Source organism: Adiantum capillus-veneris, chromosome 8, assembly GCF_014529385.1.
Source record: "Adiantum capillus-veneris isolate H3 chromosome 8, ASM1452938v2, whole genome shotgun sequence".
Lineage (NCBI taxonomy): Eukaryota > Viridiplantae > Streptophyta > Polypodiopsida > Polypodiales > Pteridaceae > Adiantum > Adiantum capillus-veneris.
In genome coordinates this window covers 74,383,541-74,410,261 of record NC_140938.1, presented here as the reverse complement: position 1 = coordinate 74,410,261, position 26,721 = coordinate 74,383,541, and the positions used below count along the sequence as shown (strand labels likewise).

General features: G+C 44.7%; 1 protein-coding gene across 1 annotated transcript in view; it reads right to left on the bottom strand.

Annotated features, from left to right (window-relative positions):
- Positions 1-26,721, bottom strand: part of LOC147452380 (uncharacterized) — a 283,958-nt gene that overhangs the window by 47,034 nt on the left and 210,203 nt on the right. Inside the window, exons 40-51 of the mRNA XM_086518094.1 lie at positions 10,091-10,288; positions 9,846-9,971; positions 9,466-9,738; positions 9,018-9,122; positions 8,724-8,939; positions 8,441-8,623; positions 7,878-8,030; positions 6,728-7,078; positions 6,497-6,601; positions 5,397-5,897; positions 4,430-4,582; positions 3,735-4,050 (exon numbers count right to left, since the gene is read on the bottom strand). Coding sequence (XP_086374220.1) covers positions 3,735-4,050; positions 4,430-4,582; positions 5,397-5,897; positions 6,497-6,601; positions 6,728-7,078; positions 7,878-8,030; positions 8,441-8,623; positions 8,724-8,939; positions 9,018-9,122; positions 9,466-9,738; positions 9,846-9,971; positions 10,091-10,288 — 2,680 coding nt within the window. The remainder of the gene's footprint in view (positions 1-3,734; positions 4,051-4,429; positions 4,583-5,396; positions 5,898-6,496; positions 6,602-6,727; positions 7,079-7,877; positions 8,031-8,440; positions 8,624-8,723; positions 8,940-9,017; positions 9,123-9,465; positions 9,739-9,845; positions 9,972-10,090; positions 10,289-26,721) is intronic.

The following is a 26,721-nucleotide window of genomic DNA, read 5'->3' as shown; positions in this document are numbered from 1 at the left end:
TGGTTTTACCCAAGTTCACCGACAGCCCGCTGTCCTCCGCGAATTTATGTAATGCATCTAACTGCCTCTGCATTCCATCTGGTGATTCTGCTATCAATACAATATCATCTGCATACAACAACAAAGAAATCCATGACCCTGCAAGTTGAGAACCTCTGTCACCCTCTCTATCAATGTAATCTGATACCTCATCTATATACATACCAAATAAAGTAGGGGACAGTGGGCATCCCTGCTTTACTCCAACGGTGGAATGAACAATGTCGGAATCCCCTTCTGGAGTACGTACATAACCAGTTACTGACCCATATAAGGCCATGATCCCCCAGATAATCTCTTTGGGGACCCCTAACTCTTGCATTCTGCGCATCAATCTGGCCCTTGGTACTGTATCAAAAGCTTTCCGAAAATCCACAAAGCAACAATACATCCTTCTCCCGCTTGCTCTTCCTTCCTCAATAATGGCTCTGAGCGTAAGAATATGATCTAGAGTGGAATAACCCCTCATGAATCCAGCTTGTCCTGTTGCCCTTATGCCCTCATTCTCTGCCCATCTACTAAATTTTTGTTCCAGAATGGATGCGTACAGTCGGGTCAATGTGTGACCCACCATAATGGTACGGTAGTTCCCGGGTATCATAGGATCCCCTGATATGAAAATAGGTACGATAGTAGATAATTTCCAAGATTCAGGTAACCCTTCACACATGACCCGATTAAACAGACGAGCAAGGACTTTTGAAAGTAGATCCCTTGCATGGATCAGATGTTTTGCTACTAGACCCTCATGATCATATGCTCTTCTTGTCTTCATCTTATCAATGGCTTTTTCCACCACTTTCGTAGTAAAGAAAGTACTAGTAGCAGGGCATGGCTCTAGCGGATCTGGTAATGGAGGCTGTCCAGATACCATATATAATGATGTTACATATTGACCCCAAATCTCAGGAGAAGTAATGGTCAGAGGCGATGAGTGCTCGTGAAATAAACGCCAGGCCTCATGTGAGTCCTGACTCAAGAAGAGCTGATATAAATCCTTCTCCAGTTTGGCTAAAAATGCCCTTTTCTTGCGACGTACTATACGCCGAAGAGCAATCCGAGACTGCTTATATGTGATGATCCCAAGTGTAAGCTCTTTCTGGACCTGGGTTCTCGTTTCTCTGCATTCCTCATCGTACCAACTGTTTTGAGGCATGTTCCCAGATCCTCTCTTCTAATCAGGCTGAGTATGTGGGTATGCCTCTTGTGCTGCTCCATGTAGTATCTCTGTTAGCTGAGAAGTAATCTCCTCTACAGTATATACTGGCTCGGATGCCCACATCCTATTATAGATCTGTTCCACATAGACTGAATCAGTCTCTGGTGTGAAAGTATATCTTGTGTGCATCTTCTTCCTTTGTACTTGAGAGGCATTGTATTGGAAGGAGATTGATAAGGTCAAGAGAGCATGATCCACTGCAATCCCAACCGGTCTTGGTCCCACCTTAAAGTCCTCGATACTAGAAATAAAGCTTGGTGAAGTCATGACATAATCCACTGTGCTGGCCCCATGCCTGTGCGGGAAGCATGTGAATCCCCCAGATAAAGGGAAATTCTCGAGACCATTAAGTATGGCCAAACCATGTGTAGTTGCCATCTCCATGAGATGTCTCCCATATTCAGTGTGTTCTTTATCCTGAGAGTTTCTAGTAAGCCCCTCCTGTGATAAATCCACTTCTCTGAGCATTTCCTTAGAAGTATCATAGAATACTGCTTGAGAGTTGGCCGTTCTGGCATTAAAGTCTCCTAAGAGAACGATGTCTCCATCTCTAGAGAACTCCCATATGTCATTATTCAATATGGAGAAAGGGGACTGTCCTTTAGGTGAGGAGTAGACTGATGTACTTGGAGGGAAGTAGCATATAGCGATATATAGAAATCTACCTGTCTCGGCTCTCATTCTCACCCACATATACCTTGCTTGTTCATCTTTCCTGATAATCTGTAGTAGTGGTTTCAGCTCCTCTTTAAATAAGACTGCTGCTACTCTTGAACCCCGGCTACCTCGTAGAGATCTCTTGTCTGGTCGACCAACTGTTTCCCATAAATACCCCTTCACATGTGGCATAAGCTGTCCCGGTATTTGGTGTGTCTCTGAGTAGAAAACCATGTCTCTGTCCCTAAAGCTATCTTCAAAGGCACCTACATCTAGCCTATATGATCCATTACAATTCCATGCCCCTATCCGGAGCGTTGCCCCATAGGTCTCGCACCGTCATGATGAGCACTTTTCCAGAACCACTAGTTTCCCTCCTCTATAAAAGGCGATTTTCCCCTTTTCTCTTGCTGCCCTGATCTCTGGCATCAACTCTTGCATGTGTGCCACTTGTGCCAATGTAAGGTCATCTCCCAGGAAAATACCGGTTTTCTTAAGAGTTGGCCTCTTCTCTAGAAATTCTTTCCTTATTTCTATATTTGGGAAGCGGACAATAAGTGCCCTATCCTTTACGTTTCCCTTCTCATCGACTCCTTTCTTGCCCACTCTCCATGCACTTGTGTGAGTAGGCTCTGTGATGCCCATGCGTTGTAGCAGTTCCCTCACCTCTTCATCCACATTCTCTTTGTCCTTGACTCCTGTGACCCGCACATGCAGAGCCCGAGTCTTCCTTTTCTGCTCTTTCTCAATGGTCATATTAATAATGGTGGAAGTAGGTGTGGTCTCATGCATCTGGGCCTTCCCTTTCTTCGCATCCTCAATCCATTTCTCTGCTTCATCAACCTTTTCTTGTGTCTTAACAAGACGTTCCGCCCATGAAGATGCCGTTTTTGATTTCTGTTCATCTCCTTCCCGTGGAGCTTTCATCTGATCCTTCATGTCCTCGAGCTCCTTCAACACCGAAGGTTGGTCGTCTCCCTTCTCCTTCGTTGTAGATTTGCAAGCCGCAAGTTCTCCTTTTAGCTCCTCGATTATTGCATCTTTTTCCTCCATGTGCATTTCCATATTTGTTCTCCATGCTTCAAAACTTGCTACTGCCTCATCGAGTTTCTTTTGCATAACGTATTCTGTTACATTTACTTCGGCCTTGATTAGGTTTCGTAATTCCGTTTTCACGATCTGAATTTCCTCATTTTGTATCCCCCGGATCTCTCTCCTTAGTTCTCTCATCATGTCTCCATACATGGAGTTCCTGCAGCTCTCGGCATTCGCGTGCATTTCCTTCCTGATGTCATCCCTCATATAGTTTAGCTCTGATTTGAGCATCACCTAGACCTTCTCCATCAGTAGCTCATCATGTATCCTAGAGGTTTTCCCAATACATAAGGATCCTGGTGATAGTACAATATCTCTATTTCTCCGTTTGAAAGTAGCCGTTGTTTTTTTTGGGGTGGTGTAGCTATCTACACTCGGCCCTTCCCCTTCGGTAGGCGGGTCCATCGAACCCGAGCCCCAAATCTGGGATAGGGTACTAGGGTACTAGGGTGAGGGACTGAGAGTATGGCAAACTTAACCAGTTTCCCTTAAGGCCTTAAATCGCTTTAAACTTGGACGCAAAGAGAGGGCTTAAAATCTCTTTAGGCTTAAAATTTACCTTAGAGAGAGAGAAATGAAATGAAATGTTATATTAACGTCTTCAAAAGGCCATAATGACCTATGAGACCCGAAAGTTACAAAGTGGTGGATCTGATACAAAGTCAAAGAGAGAGAGAGAGAGAGAGAGAGAGAGAGAGAGAGAGAGAGAGAGAGAGAGAGAGACCTGCACGCAACAATGTCTTGTACACGGGGCATTCATAGATACCACCTTCAGGAGCTTTCCTGAATTGCACAGGCTTAAGCCAAACAATAGGAAGCTCACTATAGAGTTCCTTTGGCCTTGACTCTGTCAGCATGTGTCTTTGATAATCCCACCGACATCCTTCAAGGTATAAACCCCGAATATAGCATCCATCATCTGGTGGCTTTGTGAGTGTCTGGGCAGTTGACCCATCTTTGATGACAAAATTGAAGCCGACAGTGTCTATTGGATACTTGTATTTTCGTGCGAAGTTTTGAAGAGTTCCTGTCAAAAATGCCTGCAAGACAAAATCCCTCATCAAGGATAGCACTTCGCAAGATCAGAAAGATTTGAACTTAAGAAATACAAGAAGGGCCAGTAAGAAACTCAAAAAAACAAATATAAGAATGTGAAAATAGGTAATGACAACTATGATGATAACTTCAAAGCAGGCATTATAATGATTGATGATCATGACAATGAAAAGAATCATCAATTAAAAGGATCGAGAGATAGACAACAACGACAATCAAATAATTTATTGACAATGAGGATGATGATCACAATATAACTAAAACCAGCAGACACATGTAGACTCGTTAGAGTATAATGGTTTGATATGATTAAACTTTGATCCACTTTACTGATCAATTATTAGTGTTGATGGATGCACTCACTTGAGGAAAGAAGAACCCTGATATCCAGAAAACTGGGGGGGCCCCTTCATCAATCCATTCTTGTATGAAATCTGTCCTTTGCAAGAGATCCACAACCCAAGAAGACAGGGGTTTTAAGGAAGGATATGCCTTGCTAGCCCATAATTCCGGAACCTGAGAAGGAGAGAAACTTCAACCTTAGTTGTCCGCTCAAATCTGAAGATGAGCAGTACATCACTGCTTGTTTGTCAAACAAACACAAAAGACAATAGGGAAGATAAAGAATCTTAGAATATGCAGGATGGAATAGCTTTGCTGTTTATTGGCGATTCTCTCATTCATCCACAATTACATGCATGCTTTTGGTGAGAATTCTTCCTTCACATGAACTTCATTACTATCAAATGAGCTTTGCTCTCTGGATGGCACATTAGCTTCAGCTCTAAACCTAGTATGCTGTGGAATTGTCCTCTTTAATTGGTCTTGCTATTTTCATTAAGGGCCATAAAGGAAGTGTGTGACAATTTGACTCTTGAGCCCGAATCAAAACATGTGCAGGCTCCTTCCCCCTAGTTGGGATTGGTCGTGAGATTTATCTTTTGACCCAGTTTTCATTCATGACAATTGGGTTTGAGTGTGAGTCTCTTACCTTATGATTGAAGTAGCACTGACTGTGTGGATCTGGGTCTAAAAACTGCAAGGGTTTGTAATAGTATCGAACTAACTTTAAAGACATGTGCTGACTAGACAATAAAACTGTAAGAGTTCATGAATATTTTCATTCTAATTCTTCGTATGATCAGGTCATATATCCCTTATCTGTATGGCGTCATATATCCCTTATCTATATATGGTGGCATATCGAGATATCTAGCAGTGGATAAACTAAGAAATGTGAAGATTCGGTTAGATTACACGTTGATCCTTTAATCTAGTGGAATTGCTGCTTTGCTCATGACAATAATACAAGAAGAAAGAGAGTATTTACCTGGTTGTTAAAGATGCTGTTGCAGAGCATCTCTAAGTCAGGTGACATCATTACCAATCCTTTTAGTGCTTTCAGTGCTTCTTTCAAAGAGATCTTCATGGCATTTAGCAAACCATTGTATCTGATGCACTCCTGGGTAAGGACCGTATTCATACTCTCAGTATACATGGTTGGATATCTTAGCAGCACAGCCTCAATATCATAAGTAGAAGGCAACTTGGCAAGAATTTCATGGCAGAACTTTTCAATAATCTCTTCCCGAGACAGCCCTCCTTTCCCTGATACTCTTTCTCTCGGTTGAAAGCTTAATAATGTGTTGAAAACATCATAAGATTCATTTTGATCACACGTGATATCAGCATTTTCATGAAGCCCAAAAATTTCTGGCTTTGGCACCAGTGGAAGATCCTTGATGTAAGTAACAAAAGAACTAACATTTGTTGCCTCAGGAACACAGTACACCCCAGACTCACTGAAGTAGTGTTTTGGTTCTACAATTGCCTGACCATGACAAAAAAATCACAGCATTATTACTTGATGGGCCTTTATGCTGGGCTGAGCTAATCTCATTACAATTTTTTGTATAAAGTTGACAATCTTATAACAGGTCAGTTAATATACCTTCATATGGTTAGAAAAATACTCACAAAACATTAATAAAATAAAATAAACTAAACTAAAAAGATACCAATAATAATTTGATGGTCAAAAAACAAGAAATTAGGTTGTATACTACATAAAATCGAGATAAACCCAACAAAACTTAAAGTTGAATAAGATAAAGGACAAAATCCATGAAAATATCTTCCTTCATAATTCTTAACGAAATAAAAAGATACCAATAATAATTTAATGGTCAACAAACAAGAAATTAGGTTGTATACTACATAAAATCGAGATAAACCCAACAAAACTTAAAGTTGAAATAAGATAAAGGATAAAATCCATGAAAAGATCTTCCTTCATTATTCTTAACGAAATTCACAAATACCAAGGCCTTGAGAAAAATGATATGTCAAGATTCCTAAACTTCACAAGACAAAATTTCATTTTCTCGACTGTCAAAAGCAGGTCAAGTGACTTTAGTGCATTAGGCCAACCTCCGGAATGATAAACTTGAGCAGAAGATTATTGATCAGTCTTCTGTCTTTGTCATCTGTGACACGCCCACCATAATTGATCTCTCCACATAAAAACCGAATGACCTGGGACTCAAAAAGTGCCACATCAGTGAAAGAGGAACAAATAATGGAAGCATAAATTACTAAATAACTAGGTAAAATGGATCCAGTAATCTAAAAGGTTAACAGATGACAAAAAAGCAAACTTACTTTGTAAGGAATGTCACTGTAGTCATTCAAGAACATTCGTATCTGAGTTTGGCAAACTGAGAGGTCTCCATCTGTGAATTCATATCTTATATTCCAGCCAAGAGCCCCAAATTTTCTTCTTTCTTGAATGACAGCATGAAATAAGCAAGTGGCAAACAAGAACTTTTTCCACTCTTCTGGCTTGGCACAATCATTCAATATCTTCTCTGTATATCGGAGGTATGACCTTAAAAGGTTAGACTTTAATCCTTTTGGAGGTTCCAAAGTCATTTTGACACCATTCTGAAGAATCGAAACTGGAAACTCAGGGCTGGGCATACTCGTGAGCCAAAGACGGAAGTCCTTGTGTACCTGAAGAAGGAAAACAAATGTTGTGACTAAACTCTTGAAGTCTTCACTCAGTCATTAAAAAGTTCTTCTTGCACACAAAAATCATGCCAGTTTCATTGCACAAAAATGCTGCATATTGAGTGCCACGAAAGAGATGGAAAAATTCTAAAGCCAATTCAACAAGAGAAGTGAACAAGATGCCTCTCTATGTGCCAATCTATTTGCATATGGAAAGACAAGCGGCTATGAATGTCAGGACACTTGGCATTATAGAAGCAGGATCTATGGGTGCAACTATGACCTTCACAAAAAGTTCAAACGGCTACTATAAGAGCCAATATCAGCCTACTCTACCTGACACAACCAATTTTGGTTCTGATGACCACGCTATGCCAGCCTTGGCTCTTATTTCACATTGTAGACTCTTCAGATGGCACTAGTGTCCTCACACTTAACTATCGTACTGAAGCACATGAGGGTTTTATACAATTGGGTATGCTTGAAAACAACCCCATTAGGGTTCTGTTTAGATACAATCAGATATGGTTCTTATTTTGCTAAGAAAAGCAGGACCACACCATTTGCAAACTCAAAATCTGTAGCCCTATGGTGTCCAAATTCTAGAGCACAAAATACATGTGAAGTTTCCATGCTGTTTGAGCTTTGTAATGTGGTGGCATACATTAGCAATCCACACATGATACTTTTAAAAAAGGAAGAAATCACAAGGAGACATGAGAAATGAGGCATTATGGAAAATCCCTGTCCATATCCACTCATAAAATAGGTAAGTCCCTGTTTAAAGGTAAGCAATATGCACCTTCTCAGGGTCAATATTATCAACAATTCGTTCAAGTGCTGGCATCCATGATTGCGATAAATGACAATTTTGTAGGCAAACCCACATTCCACGTTCCATCCCTAACTCAAGCAACCTCTCTGCTTTAGGTCCCTGACCTTGTCCCAAGGAAACCTGTAAATGAGAGGAAAAGGCTCAAGTTAACAGCTTTCTCACTCTCATTATAATAAATAACTGCTTTCTCTCAGAAGTCATTTATTGCTACGTTATAAATGTGCATAAGTGTTCCTAAAAGAGTGCTAACACACTTGTGCCTTTATGAAGCAACAATTCATTCTCGATCTTAGTTGTCTTTGCAGCTGTGGTCACTTTACAAACAGCTCTTACACTTGTACATAAGTGTATATAAAGCTTCACGACATTACTTGAAAAAAAGTATATAAAGCTTCATGGTAGGTTGTGAGCCTTGTAAATTATTTACAGCGTTGAGATGATATAGAAGGCTTCTAGGTTTTGAAGGACAGATAGCAACAAATTCATACATTCACACAAAATTACATTGTTCTACTCAAACACATGCATACTTTCTCAAATTTCTTTGTAAAACGGAGGTCTTCAGCAAGTTTTAGCAGGTCTGCCATTGGATCTGCCCCAGATGAGAGGACAAAAATGAGTGGAGATGACGGAGACCCATCTTTATAACAGACTCCAAGATCAAAGGCAGGTGGTTCAATAAATCTTTGGCCTAAGTTGCTTGACACAAAGTCCTGAAACAATATAACGGAGCACCAAGTTTAGGTGAAGGCTGCAATCAAAAAACTTATAAAAGTGAAAACATGAAATAAGCTCCTAAGATGTTATACATACTTGTATTCCTAACAGTGCCTTGTCCACACGAAGGCATCGTAGAATCAACAATTTTTGCAGTTTGTTTAATTTTTCATCCCATTCTTCTGGAAGGTGTTCTTGATGAGCATCTGAGCTGTCGAATATTTTCTTGTAATGCGAGATGTTCTCAGTAAAATGCTGCTCAAAACCATGGAAATTCTCCAGTAGGCTTAAGTGCAATATCTCTATCCATGACTGCAGAGTTCAGAAGTACACAATCAATTCTTGTGAACTGGCCGAAAAATTGATTCATAGTTTCAGCGGAAGTATTACCTTATCTGTCAGCCAATCAGGAGCAGGATTTGGCTGTCGCATGGTGGATGAGGTTGCTCCCGCTAGCAAGAATCGCCACTCACTAGAGTCCACTGCCTTCATTTCCTGAAAATTTTGGGAATACGGGACAATTTTGCAAAAATTAAGAGTCTAATGCTAAAGCAATCAAACGAAGACACTTTGGAAATTGGAACTCCTCAAGAGTCACGTAAATAAAAAAAGGAAAAAATCCAAAGAAAGGAAAGATAGGTGTAGCTTTAGTCCAGAAAATGTAGCAAAAGAACAAAAAACGTAGAAAAGAATTCTCAAGATGATAGAATCCGGAAAGAGTATGCTCCGATCCAGGTTTACTAACTCTCATATGGAAAAAGAGGTGATGCAGTAAGTTTATGTTTCTGTTTGAAGATTATAGCACTTCAAAAACTTAGATATAGAAGCATAAATTTACCTGCAAGATCTTTATACACAGCATAAGTGAAAACATCAACTTATGCTTCTCAAATAAAGACCGGCAAACATTCACATAGAGTGAATACGTGAAATATTCATTTAGGTTCAAAATCCGCTTTTCAATTATGGATGCTTGTGTTGCACCTTCCATTGCTTTATTGAACAATGATATGAACCAAGGCAAACTATATTGGTACATGGGATCTACAGTGGCCAAGTCAGAAATGCAAAAGAAAAGCTGTGAAGCTCTCGTTGCCACCTTGCGATAAACCTAAAACACAAGCATTTTTAACATATATTAAAAACAATGTTATTGATTGCAAGTCATGACAAGGATATCTTCCTATTCTTAATTAGAACCAGAAAGATTTTATATACCTCCCGTGTCTCATCAATTGCAATTTCTGTTTTCTCTGCTTCGGCAACCTTTGTAGTGATCTCATCTGATGTTATTTTTGATTGAGAAAGGGTATTGATGAGAACTTCATCGTCGAGTATGTTTCCCTAAAAGAAAAATATCTTTATAAAAAGGAAATTGTCTATAGTCTTCATAAACAATGAAAAGGTCTCAGATAAAGCGAAATCAAACACTCAAGTCAGATGAAGCAAGTTCTCTCACTCACTTGGGCTTTGGATAAGAGATTAAGAATTTTGGACTCAATCTCTTTAAGTTCCCGTTTCATATTTGCATTTGAAATAGTTAGATGGTTCTTCATTTCTGCAAGGTCCGGTCTTTCTTTTGTTACAACCTGCCCTAAAAGCTGCTCCTCCAGCCCTTCTGGGGTAACAAAGAAGTTGAGAAGAGTAACCTTGACGCTGACCTGAGAAAAGTCCAAACAATAATTTTTGAGTTAAAGTAGCATGGCATGTGCATTTTGGTGCAAATGAGCACATACTTGAGGAAACATATTAGAATCAAAACAGACAATGGGCAGAAGCAACCTTGACCCAGTCAAAGCATGCACAAACAAGTCTGATCTGACTCGGGGTACAGATGTCACATCTTTTGAGACATCGATGGAGGAAATAATACACCGGATGCAACTAGGTAGGTTTATCCTAGTTGGTGGCTTCAATGATTGTAGCCTGGCTATAGTGCTAATAGTGTTATCTATACCTGGCAGATGGATTACTCTCTAGTCAAGTGGTCTAGAGGACTTCTGGACTGGGCCACCTCATTGGCTGGTGGCCCTGGTGCTGAACTAGACTACTCGACATGTGCGACGGACTAGTGGTAGCCAAGCCATTAGCGTGGCCTTGTGAACATCTGGCGTACCACCCACCAATCTACATGGTTCACCTCATCCTTTGGGAGATATTTTGGTTCGTGTATGTATTGTCTATCACTTGTCGGTGATCTTCCAATTGTATGCCTCTCATCCATCCGGGGTTTACAATACGTGCACATCTACACTCAGCACACACTTTTTTTGTAAATCGATTTGATTAATTTACGAGTGGGAAACCTCAAAGCGAGGAAAACTCACTGAAAGGATCATGTATAAGAGGAAGAACACATAACTACCTAGCTGTAGAGAGTAGATAGAAACATTCATAGGAAAGCTAGTGCATCTCTATGGTGATGTCACCAACTTCCAAACTGTAAGGATTGCCTAAGAGAAAGCTTGAAGATTGGCTGCATGAGTACGATGCAACATGTAAGCATTACGCTGGCTCCACAATGTCCAAAAAGCCCAGTATCTGACCCACATAAAGAAAACCGCAAACCGCTGTAATGTCGGTGAGAAAATGCCAAATACCCAGAACCTTTTGTGAAAGACCACCCCAGGAAAACGGAGAAGAAAGTCTCTAGTAACGCAGCAATCTCAAAACAAGTGGCAAATATCCTCTTCTGCAGTCGAGCAACGAATGTAGGAAGAAGGGCGAATACGACGCGCCCGAAGAAAAGTGCCGACGGGAAGCACTCCAAGCAAACAACACCAAAGAAACAGGCGCTCTTTCAAGGGCAAATGGCTTTTCCACAAGGCAGAGAGGAGCCTCCTCCACCAGAGGTCAGATTTGTGCATTCGCCAAAGGGCATTACAATGACCATCAAGCCATGGTTGTGGTAGAAGAAGAGCATAAATTCGACCTGCAGAAATATCTCGAGAAGGCGTTTCCTGAAGGGCCCTATCAGACATGCAGTTACCATCAGACAACGGTGAAAAGGGCAAAAGGCCGAGCAGCATGTTTTGAAGCTCTCTTCAAAACTGACGGTAATGCATGCCCAATCCAAAACGACGAGTGGCAAAGGAAAAGTCAAAAGTATATCTAGCCTCATCGACCACATCCTCAACCACACGAATGCCACGACCAGAGAGAAAGTAAGCTTGACGAGGGGAACAGTCAACCAAAGTAAGAGAGAAGGCCCGGCTCCAATGGAGACTTTCCAAACGAATAGAATCACCTTCCTGCCGAGGATTCCACGATAAATGAATCGTAACCTCTTTCCAGGCAGATACCAAAGTAGAAGCAAGAGGACATCCAAGAATGTACCCTTCCATTTTGCCAAAAACCAACTCCTAGATAGATGGTTGCCAATGGCCAAAAGTAGAAGTAACAACATGTTGACCGAGGTATGCAAACATCAGAGTCCAAGGCTGAACTTGTTGCACAAGAGTAGGCAACAACATAGCTTTTCTCGCAAAAACATGCCTGTGCAAATCCAAAATATTAAGTCCACCAAGACGTTTAGGAGTACAAAGCTTCTCCAGCGACATCAAGCGTAAACCTTTTTTCAGAGCATGAGTCTGCCACACATGGGACATAATGTCCGACATAAGAGAATCAAGACATCGTCGAGGCCAATGCATCAGTGGCAAGAAGAACTGAACATATGCCAACAAGATACTCTGAACAATTCTCAGACGAACATGCAAGGGCCAAGTGGATAGCTTCCAGTAATGCAATTTGGCATTCAAACGTTGCATAACCCAATTTACTTTCTGAGAGTGAGTGACATTCCAGCCAATTGGATAACCCAAATGCCTAGTGATTACATTCGAAGACACAATCTCACCTAGCCACAACAGAATATGCCAATCACAAGAACGAAGAGGCAGAAGCTTCGATTTACAAAAACTGACTCTGAGTCCAGCTGCAATGCCAAAAAGTTCCAAGGCTTCCATAATCACTTTGACATCCGCCCGCTGATTACGAGGCATAAACAACGAATCATCAGCGTAAGCTTGACCAACGAATGTACGGCCCGAAGGTAATCACAGACCATGAAGACGCCCAATAGAGGTCAAGTGATCGAGATAAGTCAACACCGGGTGAGTGGCATCCAACAGAGCACTAAAGGGGCAACCCTGCCTGACCGAACAACCAAGAGGCCAAGATTCAGTCAATTCACATTCCAAGATCCCTGAAGACGTGCTACATGCATACAAAAAATAAACCATGTTGGCTAATTTAGGACCAAACCCTAGGCACCTCATTGTGGCGGCAATGAAGTCCCACTGCACTGTGTCAAAGGCCTTTTCAATGTCAACTTGCATAACCAGTACATCCTGTTGAGTGTACTTAGCATACTCCATGCCAATCATAACATTAGCCAGATTATCCATAATCTGACGACGTGGAATGAAACGGTATTGAGCCTGATGGAGTCCTGCAAAAAGATGGTCCTTTATGAGGTGCACCAACATCTTAGCCAATATCTTATAAACCACCGGCATCAAGGTGATCGGACGCCAATGAGAGAATCGCTCACAAAGCGCTTGCTTAGGCAGCAATTTAAGTAAACCTTCTTTCCAAGATAGAGGCAAGTCCTGCTTTTCCCACGCCGCATTTGTCATAAAAAGCAGCGGTTGTTCAAGAGCTTCCCAGAAGGAGAGGAAAAATTCCACAGTAAGCCCATCCCAGCCGGGAGACCGCCAACGGCCCAAAGCAAGCAACGCACTATGCAATTCGGAAGCAGTAAAGGGGTCCTCAAGGACGCATGCATCATGCGGGGATATGATCGGAGTAACAAAAGAAAGCATCAATTGACACACATGGCAAGCAACCGAAGATGCCTGAGAAGGAGCAGCAAACACCTGTCGATAATGCAAAACCATGGCATCTGCAAGTTCTTGTTTTGAAGAAGTCCAAACACCCGAGGAAAGCATAACCCGCTTGATTGGCTGTGAGAGTCTTGTATGATGAAAAATGCTTAAAGAACTGCTTCGAAGCACATCCTTTATCCATGAAAGCCTGTTGACAGGCACGCATCTTCCATTTAGCAAGCTTTCGCTTGTCATTACGTTGAATACACGCAGAAGCTTCACATAACTCCGACATCTCAGAGTTAGACAGAGGCTGTAAATCAGCCAACGCTTGCAGCTGTTGACAAGCTTGCTTCGCATCTTTGACATCCCCTCGAGTGCACTGCATGTAATGCGTGCCATACTCACAAATAACACTTTGCACCCTCATAACAAAGCGATACCAGGCTGCGTCAAGATCAAGATGCATATGAGCAAGCAGAGGGGGAAAAACCTCAGAAATCATGTCACGAAAAACCTCATGAGTGAGATAAGCATTGTTAATAAGTAGCAGACGTTTTCTCGGAAGAGCCCGGTCACAAATAGTCTGCCCAAAACTCACATTCAACAAAACAGGGTAATGATCCGATAACTGTAAGGTGTAATCAATGTTGACCTCACAGACAAATTCCTCATATTGTTGCACATGAAGCATATACCATCTATCCAACTGCGCTCTATACGAAGAGTGAGCAACATGCTGAAAAGTAAAACCAAAGACATTTGGATGCAAATGCCGCCATATATAAATCATCTGAGTAGAAGCAAAGAGATTATCCCATTCTTGCCTTTCCGCAGACAAAATATGTGAGTTACCAGTGGTACTATCAGCTATCTCAGGGGTATTATTAAAATCACCGCAAAGGAATGCATTTGAAGTCCATGAACGAGAAGAGATGTCTCGCCAAAGAGCAACCCTTTGTCCAGATGATGTATACGCATAAATGCCGCCAAATTCATACACCTTACCATTCAACAAGCATTGAATCACCATCCAACCGCCGTGCAGATCATTATACAAGAGAGCCGGCTCAAGCTCATGCCGAACCAGCATCAATAAACCTGAGTAATCTTGCAAACCAACATATGCAATCCAATAACCTGCAAAATAAGAACACTGACCAGAAAAGTCATGCTGATTGTGTTCTTGCAAAACAACGATCTCCACCTTACATGTATGTACATAGTGCTAGGTCAGTCGCTATTTATCAAGGTTACATAACCCACGCACATTGTATGAAATGCATTTAATACAACTATGCAACGGAAACCATATTTACAACCACAAAAAAACATGGGATCAAGTCGGGATGCCCATACGGACATCTCCATCCACGACATCCATGGCAGATCCTGACCGTTGAGTCAAAGCAAGAATCTTGTCCATAGAAATCGCCTGAGAGGTGGAAAGCTCACCCAAAAGTACATCCTTATAAGAGTGCATCTCTTTTTCCCAAGCGTCAATCAATGTGCGATTATCATTGCAGGGAAGCTGCTTAAATGATACACTCTTATTGGCGTTAACCAGAGGAGCATAATTACGGGAAGAAGGTCTTTTTAGGTACCATCCACGAACCAACATCAGTTGGCCCAACATTTTTGCCTTCCCCTGCATTTACATTTCCAACATCGGCAGATGGTAGATTTTTGTTTTTCCCTTTATCTGCATTAGAAGTCACCTTCATAACAGGGGCACCATTCAATTTAGCATCACCAACACATTTGCCTATAGGGGCAGGGGAAGAGGAAGGAACAACCGAAAGAGGGGGCTGCAAAACTGGTTCAGGACATTCAGATTGCATGTGACCAAATCTGCCGCATCGAAAACAAGAGTTAGCAAATTTTCCCCATTTGAGTTTGAAAGGGCGCTTGCCCACCCAAGGATCCCCCGAGTCCACCATAATTCCATCCGGGGTATGCTTATCCGTATCCCATAGAATGCAAAACCTGTTGGTGTTCGCATCCAATTTCGGAGGGCAAATCACCTTGCCAAGCTGAGCAGCCAATAACGGAAGAAAATGCCTCCACGTGCACGGAAAGTCAACAATTTCCACCCACATAGGACATTTGTGACGAATAAGACTTTGATAGTCCTTTGTAAGTGCCCAAGGCAAAACATGAGTCATTTGCGTGCCAAAAAAGAGAGGGGACATCTCCAATAGAAGGTTTCTAGCCTCAATATATGCCATAAGTACCTCATAGAAACCCCGAGCACCGAAATAAACTCCTCTAACAGCTTGGCGTTTTAGAAGGAAATCAACCCACTGTCCGACATCTTGCGCAACGAGCATTTTTCCAAGGAAAAACAAAATGACCGCATTCATGGCATATTGCGCTATTAGATCCATCAGATCCTGTACGGGAATACGCACCTCAAGGGCAGATGTCAGACCGTTCCAAGCTTTATGAGACTCTTCGAAGTCTTCATACAAACAACTTTTGATTTCAGAAACATTCTCCAAAACGCTGTCCATGGCTTTATGACGCTTGAAGGCACATGGGAACTCTGACATGCATTAACCAGTCCACGACCAAAAGCTAAAGCAAAAGACTTTTTTTTTGTATTTTATGTGAATTTAACTATTTACAGAGACCTCAAAGTTCTGTACATCTCCCACAGAGCTCATACATCTGCAAAACATATGCCTAGATTACTATAAGCTGGCATCAGTTGTCAATTGCGTGATGCTGTTGAGACAGCAAGTCAGACAGATGACGGACAGCAACGACCTGACAGTCTCATCAACAGCCGAGCAACTGACACGACGAGCAGAGCTGATGTTACGCGCCGCAAGGAGGGTGCCAACCGGAAGAACTCCCAACAAATAGCGCCAAAGAAAGAGATGCTCCTTAAGAGGCAAGTCGGACTTCCAAATTGCAGTAAGAGCCTTTGTAGCACAGATAGTGTGTCGTGCTCTCTACAATGGGTGCTCCTCTGTGCAATGTGCGTGACAATCTCACTCAAAACAGACTGAAATAGGAATCAATAGACAACAAGACAACAACTAAGCTCACAGTGACACCTCAGCAGCAGACCACAACAAATGACTCGACTATCTCAAAGAACTGATACAGACTCAGGCGGCAACACACTCAGCTCCAGCCTAAGACTCTCAGGTACAATGGGGTGTCGAGGCTCAAATGTGCAGGGATGGTGAAGATGTGCTGTGTGTACAGACTCTATATTCTCGACCACAACGCTAGACCATATATCCAGAAGATGATCCACCAACGCCCCATAAATGTCAGCCACCTAAGCCAATCTCCAAAGTGAGTGGTGGTGGTGACTTGGCCACGATGTCCACTAGACCACCGTTCGTATCCTGCCACGTGTCACTGTCCAGCCCAGAGAGTCCGTCCAGTGTGAACCAGACTAGACCAACTGTACTAACTGAGTGTCCTGTGAAAGTGACACTGTAGCCTGCTACAGGTTGCCCGCCACAAGACCGCTCACCGTCTCGGTGAGAGGAAATAGTCTCGGTGAGAGGAAATACTGAAAAACTAGGAAATAAAACCACTAGGTACCGCATAATACATCTTTCTTGAAGCAGGTGCTAGGCCCAACCATGCAAGAATTGATTGCAGTTGGCAAGAGAATTCAACACTTGGAGGAGGAGGTTTCTCTGCTTGAACACAGGATGGTGGATTCTTATGCAAAGATGATGACAGTTCAGGGCTGAATTGGGATGGAAAGAGGGGGACAAATTGAATTGGGAAGGGACTAATTGGGCAGAGGGCCAATTGGGGTTGGGAGGGGCGAATTTGGGAGATGGCTGAATTGGGAAGGGACTAATTGGGCAGAGGGCCAATTGGGGTTGGGAGGGGCGAATTTGGGAGAGGGCTGAATTGGGAAGAGACTAATTGGGCAGAGGGCCAATTGGGGTTGGGAGGGTTGAATTGGGAAGGGACTAATTGGGCAGAGGGCCAATTGGGGTTGGGAGGGGCGAATTTGGGAGAGGGCTGAATTGGGAGGGAAAGAGGGGGACGAATTGGGAGGGGGCTGAATTGGGAAGGGACTAATTGGGCAGAGGGCCAATTGGGGTTGTGAGGGGCGAATTTGGGAGAGGGCTGGATTGGAAGGGAAAGAGGGGGACGAATTGGGAGGGGGCTGAATTGGGAAGGGACTAATTGGGCAGAGGGCCAATTGGGGTTGTGAGGGGCGAATTTGGGAGAGGGCTGGATTGGGAGGGAAAGAGGAGGACAAATTGGGAGGGTGGGTCGAATTTGGGAGGGGCTGAATTGGGAAGGGACTAATTGGGGTTGGGATGGGCGAATTTGGGAGAGGGCTGGATTGGGAGGAAAAGAGGGAGACGAATTGGGAGGGGGTTGAATTGGGAAGGGACTAATTGGGCAGAGGGCCAATTGGGGTTGGGAGGGGCAATTTTGGGAGAGGGCTGGATTGGGAGGGAAAGAGGGGGACGAATTGGGAGGGTGGGTCGAATTTGGGAGGGGTTGAATTGGGAAGGGACTAATTGGGGTTGGGATGGGCGAATTTGGGAGAGGGCTGGATTGGGAGGGAAAGAGGGAGACGAATTGGGAAGGGACTGAATTGGGCAGAGGGCCAATTTGGGTTGGGAGGGGTGAATTGGGAGAGGGCTGAATTGGTGAAAAGGCCGAATAGGAAGAGGGAGTAGGTGGACAAATTGGGAGGGGGGGCGAGTTCGGGAGGGGGAAAGGGGGACGAATTGGGGAGGGGGAGGGACTAGTTTGGGAGGGGAAGGGGCGAGTTTCGGAGGGTTGGGCGAGTTGGGGAAGGGAAGGGGGACGAGTTGGGGAGGGGGAGGGTAGGGTAGGGTTGAGGGGATAGAGGTAGATAGGGGCGAGGAGGGAGCAAACAACTATAATGAGAAGGGAATTTATCAAGCAGGACAGGCTCTGTGAAGGGCTTTCGCTAAACACAGATGATAGCTTTGTTCTGGTTGAAGAAGCAGACACCAATGGGGCTGATGTTTGAGGGGTGGTGAACTCCTGTAGAGGAGATTCCTTCCCCTTTCTATGATTCTTCATAGGCTCATCAAATTCAAAGACTTTCACCAAGGGCGTATCAGGAGTAGCATCTATGACCTTCAATCTTTGAGTTGTCTCACGCTCATTAGGTTTAGTTACTGTGGAAACATTGGAAGAGAGTGCACCTCTAGGCAAGGAGTGAATAGAGACTCCATAATAAGGCATAGATTTGGTAGCTTCCAACCACTCTAGCAGATCTTCGTCTGAACCTTCAGGTGTAGTAGGCTGTTCTTGTTCAGGGTTGGTTTCCATTCACAAAGGAACTTGCCGCACCACGGGATCCATACCTCCTTCTAAGAGAATGGGTTGCATTGGGGAGCCAGAAGTATGTATCAACATGGCATCATTTCCCAAATCATGAAGTGCTTTAGTGTGTCGAAGCCATGGTCTTCCAATGAGCAAGGGAAATCCGCCCTCAACCTAGGGAAGAAGAACCACAACAAAATCCAAGTTAAAAGTAAAGTCTTGTACCTGCAGAGGCACATTGTCCACTATGCCCACTGGGTAGACTGTCCTCTGGTCGGCCAATGTAATTGTGAAGGGAGCAAGGCGAGTAGGCTGTAGACCTAGAGCTAACATAGTGAACTCGGGCATCAGGTTGATGCCAGATCCACCATCCACTATCACTCCTGAGAATTGCCGACCCAAAACGGACACTGTCAGGCGAGGGCTTCTATAATCAGTGAGTGGAGCAGCGGGATTGGATATCATATAGGATTCTGATGGTCGCATTGGGAGGTTCCCGCCACTAGGACCTGCTCCAGGGTAAAGTGACTGAATAACAGCAAGGGTGTCACTTCTAAAACTCGCATCTAGTCGCAGCATGTCATAGAGGGACACTTGTTGGAAGGTGTTCTTCAAGATTGTCTTTGCTGTAAGCTTCTCTTTTTCTACCTGTTGTTCCTCTGGTACCTTGATCTTCTGTACATCGGAAACTGCTTCCAAGAAAGCTTCATCAAGATCGGAGAGCAAAGATTTGGATTCTTGCTTGCCACTGGGTGATGGCTTGTCAACGGCTGAAGGCAGGGTATCCACTGTTGAAAGAATGTGTGGGGAGTTGAACGTGTTGGGATACTAAGAGTGAGGACACCCAATGGCTCCTCTACCAACTGCACCTTAGTTTGAGGGGTAACCACGTGGGTAGAAGGGGGCGGCTGAGAAATGGTGCTAACTGCTATCAAATTGAGCTTGGGAAAGGCAAACTCATTCTCGCTTTGGCTTGGGTTCGAAGCCGTGGATGCACGAGTTTTAGGGCAATCCTTACTGTAGTGATCCTTTGTTTCGGGGCAATGACGGCAGGGAGGGGACCCTTCGGGCAGAGGGCATTTGCTTTGGTAATGACCATATTCCCCACATCTGTAGCACAAAATGGGCCGATTCAAAGGGCGAGTGGAAGGGCGAGGTGATCCTTGCTCCTGGTGCATGGAGTTGGAGGTGGAGGCATAGAAGTTTTGAAGTGATGAGGGAGCATGGGTATGATAAAAGCTCTGAGACGGAAAAGTACTTGTCATACCTTGCATAGGAGGGGCTGTCAGCAAAGGTGGCATATGGTGTGGATAGCCACAGGGAGAAACCATGTTGGATGCAGGTGCTGGCCCTTTTTGAAGAGTAGGACCAAGACTTTGCTGTATTTGTCGCAATCTCTTGAGGTAGTAACAGTCCTTGTCCTCATGTCCAGATTTTTCTCAGAAGTGGCAGTAAACCCGAAGGGGGCATCCTGTGGAGGGTGCCCTTGAGAGCGGCATGAGTTACACCAAACCATAGCCTTAGTCTCTTGCTGACACTTGAGCTCTTCTAGCTCGTGCTTGATCTGTTCCAATGCCTCGTGATGTGGAGGCTTCTCCTGTTTAAGAGAGAAGGACCTCTCCTCTTGAAGAGCTCGTTGTAGATTTAGGGCTTCTAGTTCCCTGCGTAAAGAAGTTAATGGATCAGAAGGACTTTCCGAAAACACTGAGGGGATCTCTATGTGAGGGGAGTTGTTGAACAGCTTCCTAGCTCCCTTTATCCTAGTAGTAGCTGCGATGAACTCCTCCAGAGTGGCGTCGGGTCGGAGACTCTCTCGGAGTTTTTGCTGAGAAGTTTTGGGAAGCGGCTTCTCTACCCACTTCTTAACCATAAATTCACCGGGTTTCTGGGGAAGCTTGGCAACCAGAGACTTGGTTTTAGTCACATAAGTTCTGCAAAAGTCTCCCCTGGCTGGAGCACCATGTTGGCCAACTCATCCAACACCTTCTCCTGGCAGTCACCTGGCCTGAAAGCTGCACAAAACTGTTGTCTTAAGGTTGCCCAAGTTGCAAAATGGTTCTCTGCAAACTGGCTGTACCATTTGTCTGCTAAGCCATCCAAGGTGGATGGAAAGAGTACCAAATAAGCATCTTCCCTGTTAAGACCACGACCCCTACAGAGAGATACAAACCTCCTTGCATGGTCGTCAACATCTTCTGAAGAGAGTCCTTTGAATGTAGGGAACTTGATGTTTACCTTGGCCAAAACGCTAGCCAACGGCTCCATGGCCCCTTGCTGAGCCTGTTGCTCAGTACCCTGCTGTAGCAGAATAGGAGAGAGCTTTACTGGAGAAGGTGATCTGGAAGATGTGGAACCGGATGGAGGAATGGGTGATGTCGTATGCGGAGGTATGGGCGATGAGGTTGATGGACTTCTACTAGGTACCAAGGGTCGTCTTCTGTTGTAGTACTTCAGAGGGCTCCGTAGTGCGCTTTGACGCTCGACTGACCGCCTTGTATGTGTCATGCAATGACCACCAATTCAACCAAGCTTTGGGCAAGAAAACCTGTAACTGGTTGAAGACAGGTCTAGACTCTACTAGACCCAGGCTGGACCAGGGATGAGGAGGGACTAGACCAGGGACGAGGACTGATTGGACCAGGCTAGAGAGACCAGACCAAATGGACCTGGGTGAGAGAGGACAAGACCAATTGGACCAGAGCGAGAGAGGACCAGACCAAATGGACCTGGGTGAGAGAGGACCAGACCAACAGGCTACACAGTGCCAGGCAAAGTAGGCGAAGCTAGATAAACCCAACTAGCTTCAAGATTTGTACCTCACAAAGAGTGAGACTTCAGTTGAGGTCCTAGCGTGATCGCCAAAATGAGAGCACCTGTAGCGCAGATAGTGTCGTTATCTCTACAGTCGGTGCTCCTCTGTGCAATGTGCGTGACAATCTCACTCAAAACAGACTGAAACAGGAAACAATAGACAACAAGGCAACAACTGAGCTCACAGTGACACCACAACAGCAGACCACAACAAATGACTCGACTGTCTCGAAGAACTGATACAGACTCAGGCGTGGTAGCACACTCAGCTCCAGCCCAGGACTCTCAGGTACAATGGGGTGTTGAGGCTCAAATGTGCAGGGATGGTAAAGACGTGCTGTGTGTACAGACTCTATATTCTCGACCACAACGCTGGACCATATATCCAAAAGATGATCCACCAACAGCCCATAAATGTCAGGCACCTAAGCCAATCTCCAAAGTGAGGGGTGGTGGTGACCTGGCCACGATGTCCACTAGACCACCGTCTGTATCCTGCCACGTGTCACTGCCCAGCCCAGAGAGTCTGTCAAGTGTGAACCAGACTAGACCAACTGTACTAACTGAGTGTCCTGTGAAAGTGACACTGTAGCCTGCTACAGCCTTTCTCCACCATTGATCAGATTTGTGTAAAGACCAAAGTGCATTACAATGATCAGCCAACCAAGAGTCCTGCATAAGGGAAGTATAGATAATGCAGGCGGAAATCGCATCAAAAGGAACATCCCATAAATTCCAGGACGTTGCGGAATGGGGAGGAAAAGGGCCAGCATATGCTCCAGCACACTCCAAATCTGACGATGATGCAGGCCCAACCCAAAGCGTGTTGCTGCCTGTGAGAGAGTGAGAAAATTCCCAGTTGAATCCACCACATCATCCACCGTATGTATACCTCGGCCAGAGAGGAAGTAAGCTTGGCGAGGCGACCGATCAACTAGATTAAGAGAGAACATCTTACTCCAGTGAATGCTTTCCAAACGCAATGAATTTCCATCTGTTTGCTGCCTGCCATGCCAAAAGAGATGATCCGTAACAACTTTCCAAGCAGAAAGCAAACTAGAGGTGATCGAGCAACAAGGAATATGACCGAGCACCTTGCCAAACACAATCTCCCAGAGGGAAGTCTGCCAATGACCAAAGGCGGCGGGAGTGAGAACACGCTGACATATATTTGCAACCATAACTGTCCATGGTTGAGACTCCTCTGTCAAAGTAGGCAATAACATAGCCTTCCTTGCCAATGCGTGGCGGTGGAGGTCCAAAATATATAACCCCCCAAAACTCTTGGGAGTGCAGAGTTTCTCCATTGCTAATAGACGGAGGCCTTTCTTATGCGAACTAGTGCGCCACAAGTGAGATACAATATCTGACATAAGCAACGAAAGGCGAGAGCGAGTCCAGTGCAACAACGGCAAGTAAAACTGAACGTATGCCATCATGATACTTTGGACAATATTAAGTCGAACATGTAACGGCCATGTAGACAGTTTCCAGTAGTGCAATTTTACATCACCCCACACACACACACATTACCTGCAACACTCTCAGCAGCACACCCGCTTGCACATTGCATAAGTCCTCTCAATCCCGCACCCATTTTTTCACCAGCATCTTCACCCACCATGGTATACACATGGCGTACTTCCCGCAAAGTCTCTGGGCCATCTCAGCCTCAATTCCACCTGCATCGCATTCATGGCTCCGCCACACCTCCTCAACCATCCTCTCCATCAGAATCCACTCCCCGCAACATTCACCGCCCTCTCTACTTATTGGAGTCTTTTTCCAACCATGGCACGCCCTTACACTATCCAATTCCATCGTGCGTCCATGAGGTTGAGTCTTAGCCATCTGAATCCCACACTTCTCCACTTGAAGTTGCAGCCGACTTCAATGTGTCCTCTACTACTGAGATATCGACATCAGTCTCGACGCATGCCCTCTATTTGGGATATCTACAATGCCACTTGTTTCGCCAGTAGAAGAAAAGCTTCATATCCCACTTCGTGAAGCATTGGCCTCTTCTGAAGCCCCTTTCTATGAAAAGTCCATCCAAGAGGAGTTGAGGGCACTGGAGGCAGCAGAAACCTGGAACATTATGCCCCCGCCACAACACCACAACATTGTCAGCTGCAAGTGGCTTCTATGAAATAAATACGACCCAAATGGATCAATAGAGTGCTACAAAGCTCGCTTGGTCGCTCGAGATTCACTCAGCGCTCCGGCATTGACTACTTCGATACATACTCACCTGGTATGGCATCCTTTTGATTCCTTTCGCATCCTTGTTGCTATTGCCACAAAATTTAATCTCCCATTGCACCACATAGATATAAAAACATCTTTTTGCATGTTTTTCTGTATAAAGTCATATATATGCACCAGCCCCCCTCCTACCCACAGCCAGATTATCCACACCACTATGTTTGTGAGCTAATGCGGCCTATCTACGGTCTAAAGCAATCCGCTCGCCAATGGTATACTCGCATGCATGAATATCTACATGGAAATGGCTGGGAGCGTTTAGCCGTAGATTATAACATCTATATATAGCTGACTACCCACGGTCTTGCCATTTTAGGGCTGTTTGTTGACGACATCCCCCTTCTAGCCACCAATGAGCACATGATTTTTCTTACCACTCAAATGCTTGGCCAAGAATTTCCTATCTCTGACAAAGGTAGTATGACCTACTTTCTTGGCATTGAAGTCATTAGAGATCCACATGGGTCCTCTAAGGCTTTGCCAACTAAAGCACATTTCTGAGATTCTTGTTGAGCATAGTGTAGTAGGGCTACAATGTCACTGGTGCAGCACAAACAGTTAGTTCAGTTGGTCACAGTCGGTCAAGAGTTCACACTGGACGGACTCTCGCCTAGGCAATGACACGTGGCAAGTGATACGGATGGTGGTCTAGTGGACACCGAGGCCAGATCACCACCACCTCAATTTGGAGATAGGCTTAGCCGGATTGGGATATCTGCTAGCCGTTGGTGGCTCCTTACATATGAGTGGTTGGGTCCAAAGTTGGATACGCGATCTATATCATCTTCTTTTTGTGTGGTCAGTCGTCTAGAGTCCATCATCTTGAGTTGTACATAGCACGTCTGCACCATCCCTGCAGAGTTGAGCCCACTGTACCTATGAGATCTGGGTTGGAGCTGAGTGTGCTGCCATGCCAGAGTCTGTATAGGTTTCTTTGAGTTTGTCGATGTTCATGCTATTCATGTTCAGGTTTTGATGAGTCATACTGTTGTTGCTCTGCTGTTCATTGTCTTCTGTGTTTGCATTCTGTGGAGTGAGATCTCACGCACATTGCACTGAGGAGCACCCACTATAGAGGGCATGACACATTATCTGCGCTACAGGTGCTCTCATTTTTGGCACGCCCGATGGGACCTCAACTGAAGTGTCACTCCATCCAAAGTCGAGTGGAGGAGCTACCTAGTTTCAACTCCTTGTATCACTCGGTTTGTTTGCACAGGTCTCGGTCTACCTTAGCTTGGTCCCGTCTAGTTTTCCCTGGAATTGCTTAGTTTTCACCCTGCTCGTCTAGACTTGCTTGTCTAGTCTCTCGTCCTGGTCTAGTAGTTGCTAGGCTGGGTCTAGTCCTCTCTCGTCCAGGTTTAACGAGGAGTAGGCTGGGTCTAGTCCTCTCTCGTCTAGGTCTAGCCAAGAGGTCAAGTCACTCGCCCCGGTCTAGTGGAGTCTGGACCAATGTGCAGTAAGTAAAGGTCTTCGTGCTCAAAGCTTGGGTGGGTTTTTGATTACTGCATGACACATAGAAGGCAGTCAAATGCGTGAAAAAACCGACTACTAAGTCCATTGAAGTACTACCACAGGAAGCGTCAACCCTTCGTGCCAAGCAGAAGTCCACCAGCCCCATTACCCCTACCTTCCCCCTCAACCAGTTCTACACCTCCCCAGTCACCCCCATCAATAAACTTCTCATCCACTGTGTTGCAGCAAGCTCCAGTGCAACAAGCTCCTACACAGACAGCTATGGAGGAGCTCACAAGCGTTCTAGCTAAGGTGAATATTAAGTTTCCGACTTTCAAGGGTCTCTCCACAGAGGATGCTGACAACCATGCCCGGAGGTTTGTTTCTCTCTGCAGAGGTCGTGGCCTCAACCAAGAAGATGCCTACTTAGTACTCTTCCCATCTACCTTGGATGGATTAGTAGACAAGTGGTACCGTCAGTTTGCAGAGAACCACTTTACTACTTTGGCTACATTAAGACAACAATTTTGTGAAGCTTTCAAACCAGACGACTTCCAAGAGAAGGTTCTGGATGAGTTGGCCAACCTACTGCTTCAGCCCAAAGAGACTTTTGCGGAGCTCATGACCAGAACAAAGTCTCTCGTGGTCAAGCTTCCTTAGCAACTGGGTGATTTTATGGTTAAGAAGTGGGTGGAGAAGGCTCTTCCCAAAACTTCCCAGCAAAAACTCCGAGAGAGTTTCCCCGACCTGACGCCACTCTAGAGGAGTTTGTCACGGCTGCTACTAGGATAGAAGGAGCTAGGAAGTTGTTCACCGACTCCCCTCAAGTAGAGACCTCCTCAGTGTTTTTGGAAAGTCCTTCTGATCCTTTAACTTCTTTACGGAGGGAACTGGAAGCCCTAAAGTTATAGCGAGCTCTTCAAGAGGAGAGGTCCTTCTCTCTTAGACAGGAGAAGCCTGCAGCGCGGATAATGTGTCGTGCTCTCTACAGTGTGGGTGCCCCTCAGTGCAATGTGCGTGACAATCTCACTCAAACAAATGGAAACTCTCTCAAACAGAATGAAACACAGAAACAATGAATAACCACAGAGTGCTGCCACGCCAGAGTCTGTACATGGTTCTTTGAGCTAGTCGAGTCCACATGTTCTGGTCCACCGTTGTAGAGAAACAAACCTCCGAGCATGGTCATCAACATCCTCTGTGGAGAGACCCTTGAGGGTAGGGAACTTGATGTTCACCTTGGCCAGAACACTAGTGACCTCCTCCATGGCCTCTTGCTCCTGAGCCTGTTGCTCACTAGCTTGCTATAACAAAATGGGGGAGAGCCTTACCGGAGAAGGTGACCTGGAGGAGGATGTAGAACCGGTTGAAGGAATGGAGGGAGCTGTATGTGTAGGTATGGGTGATGGTGTTAATATACTTCTACTGGGTACAAAAGGTTG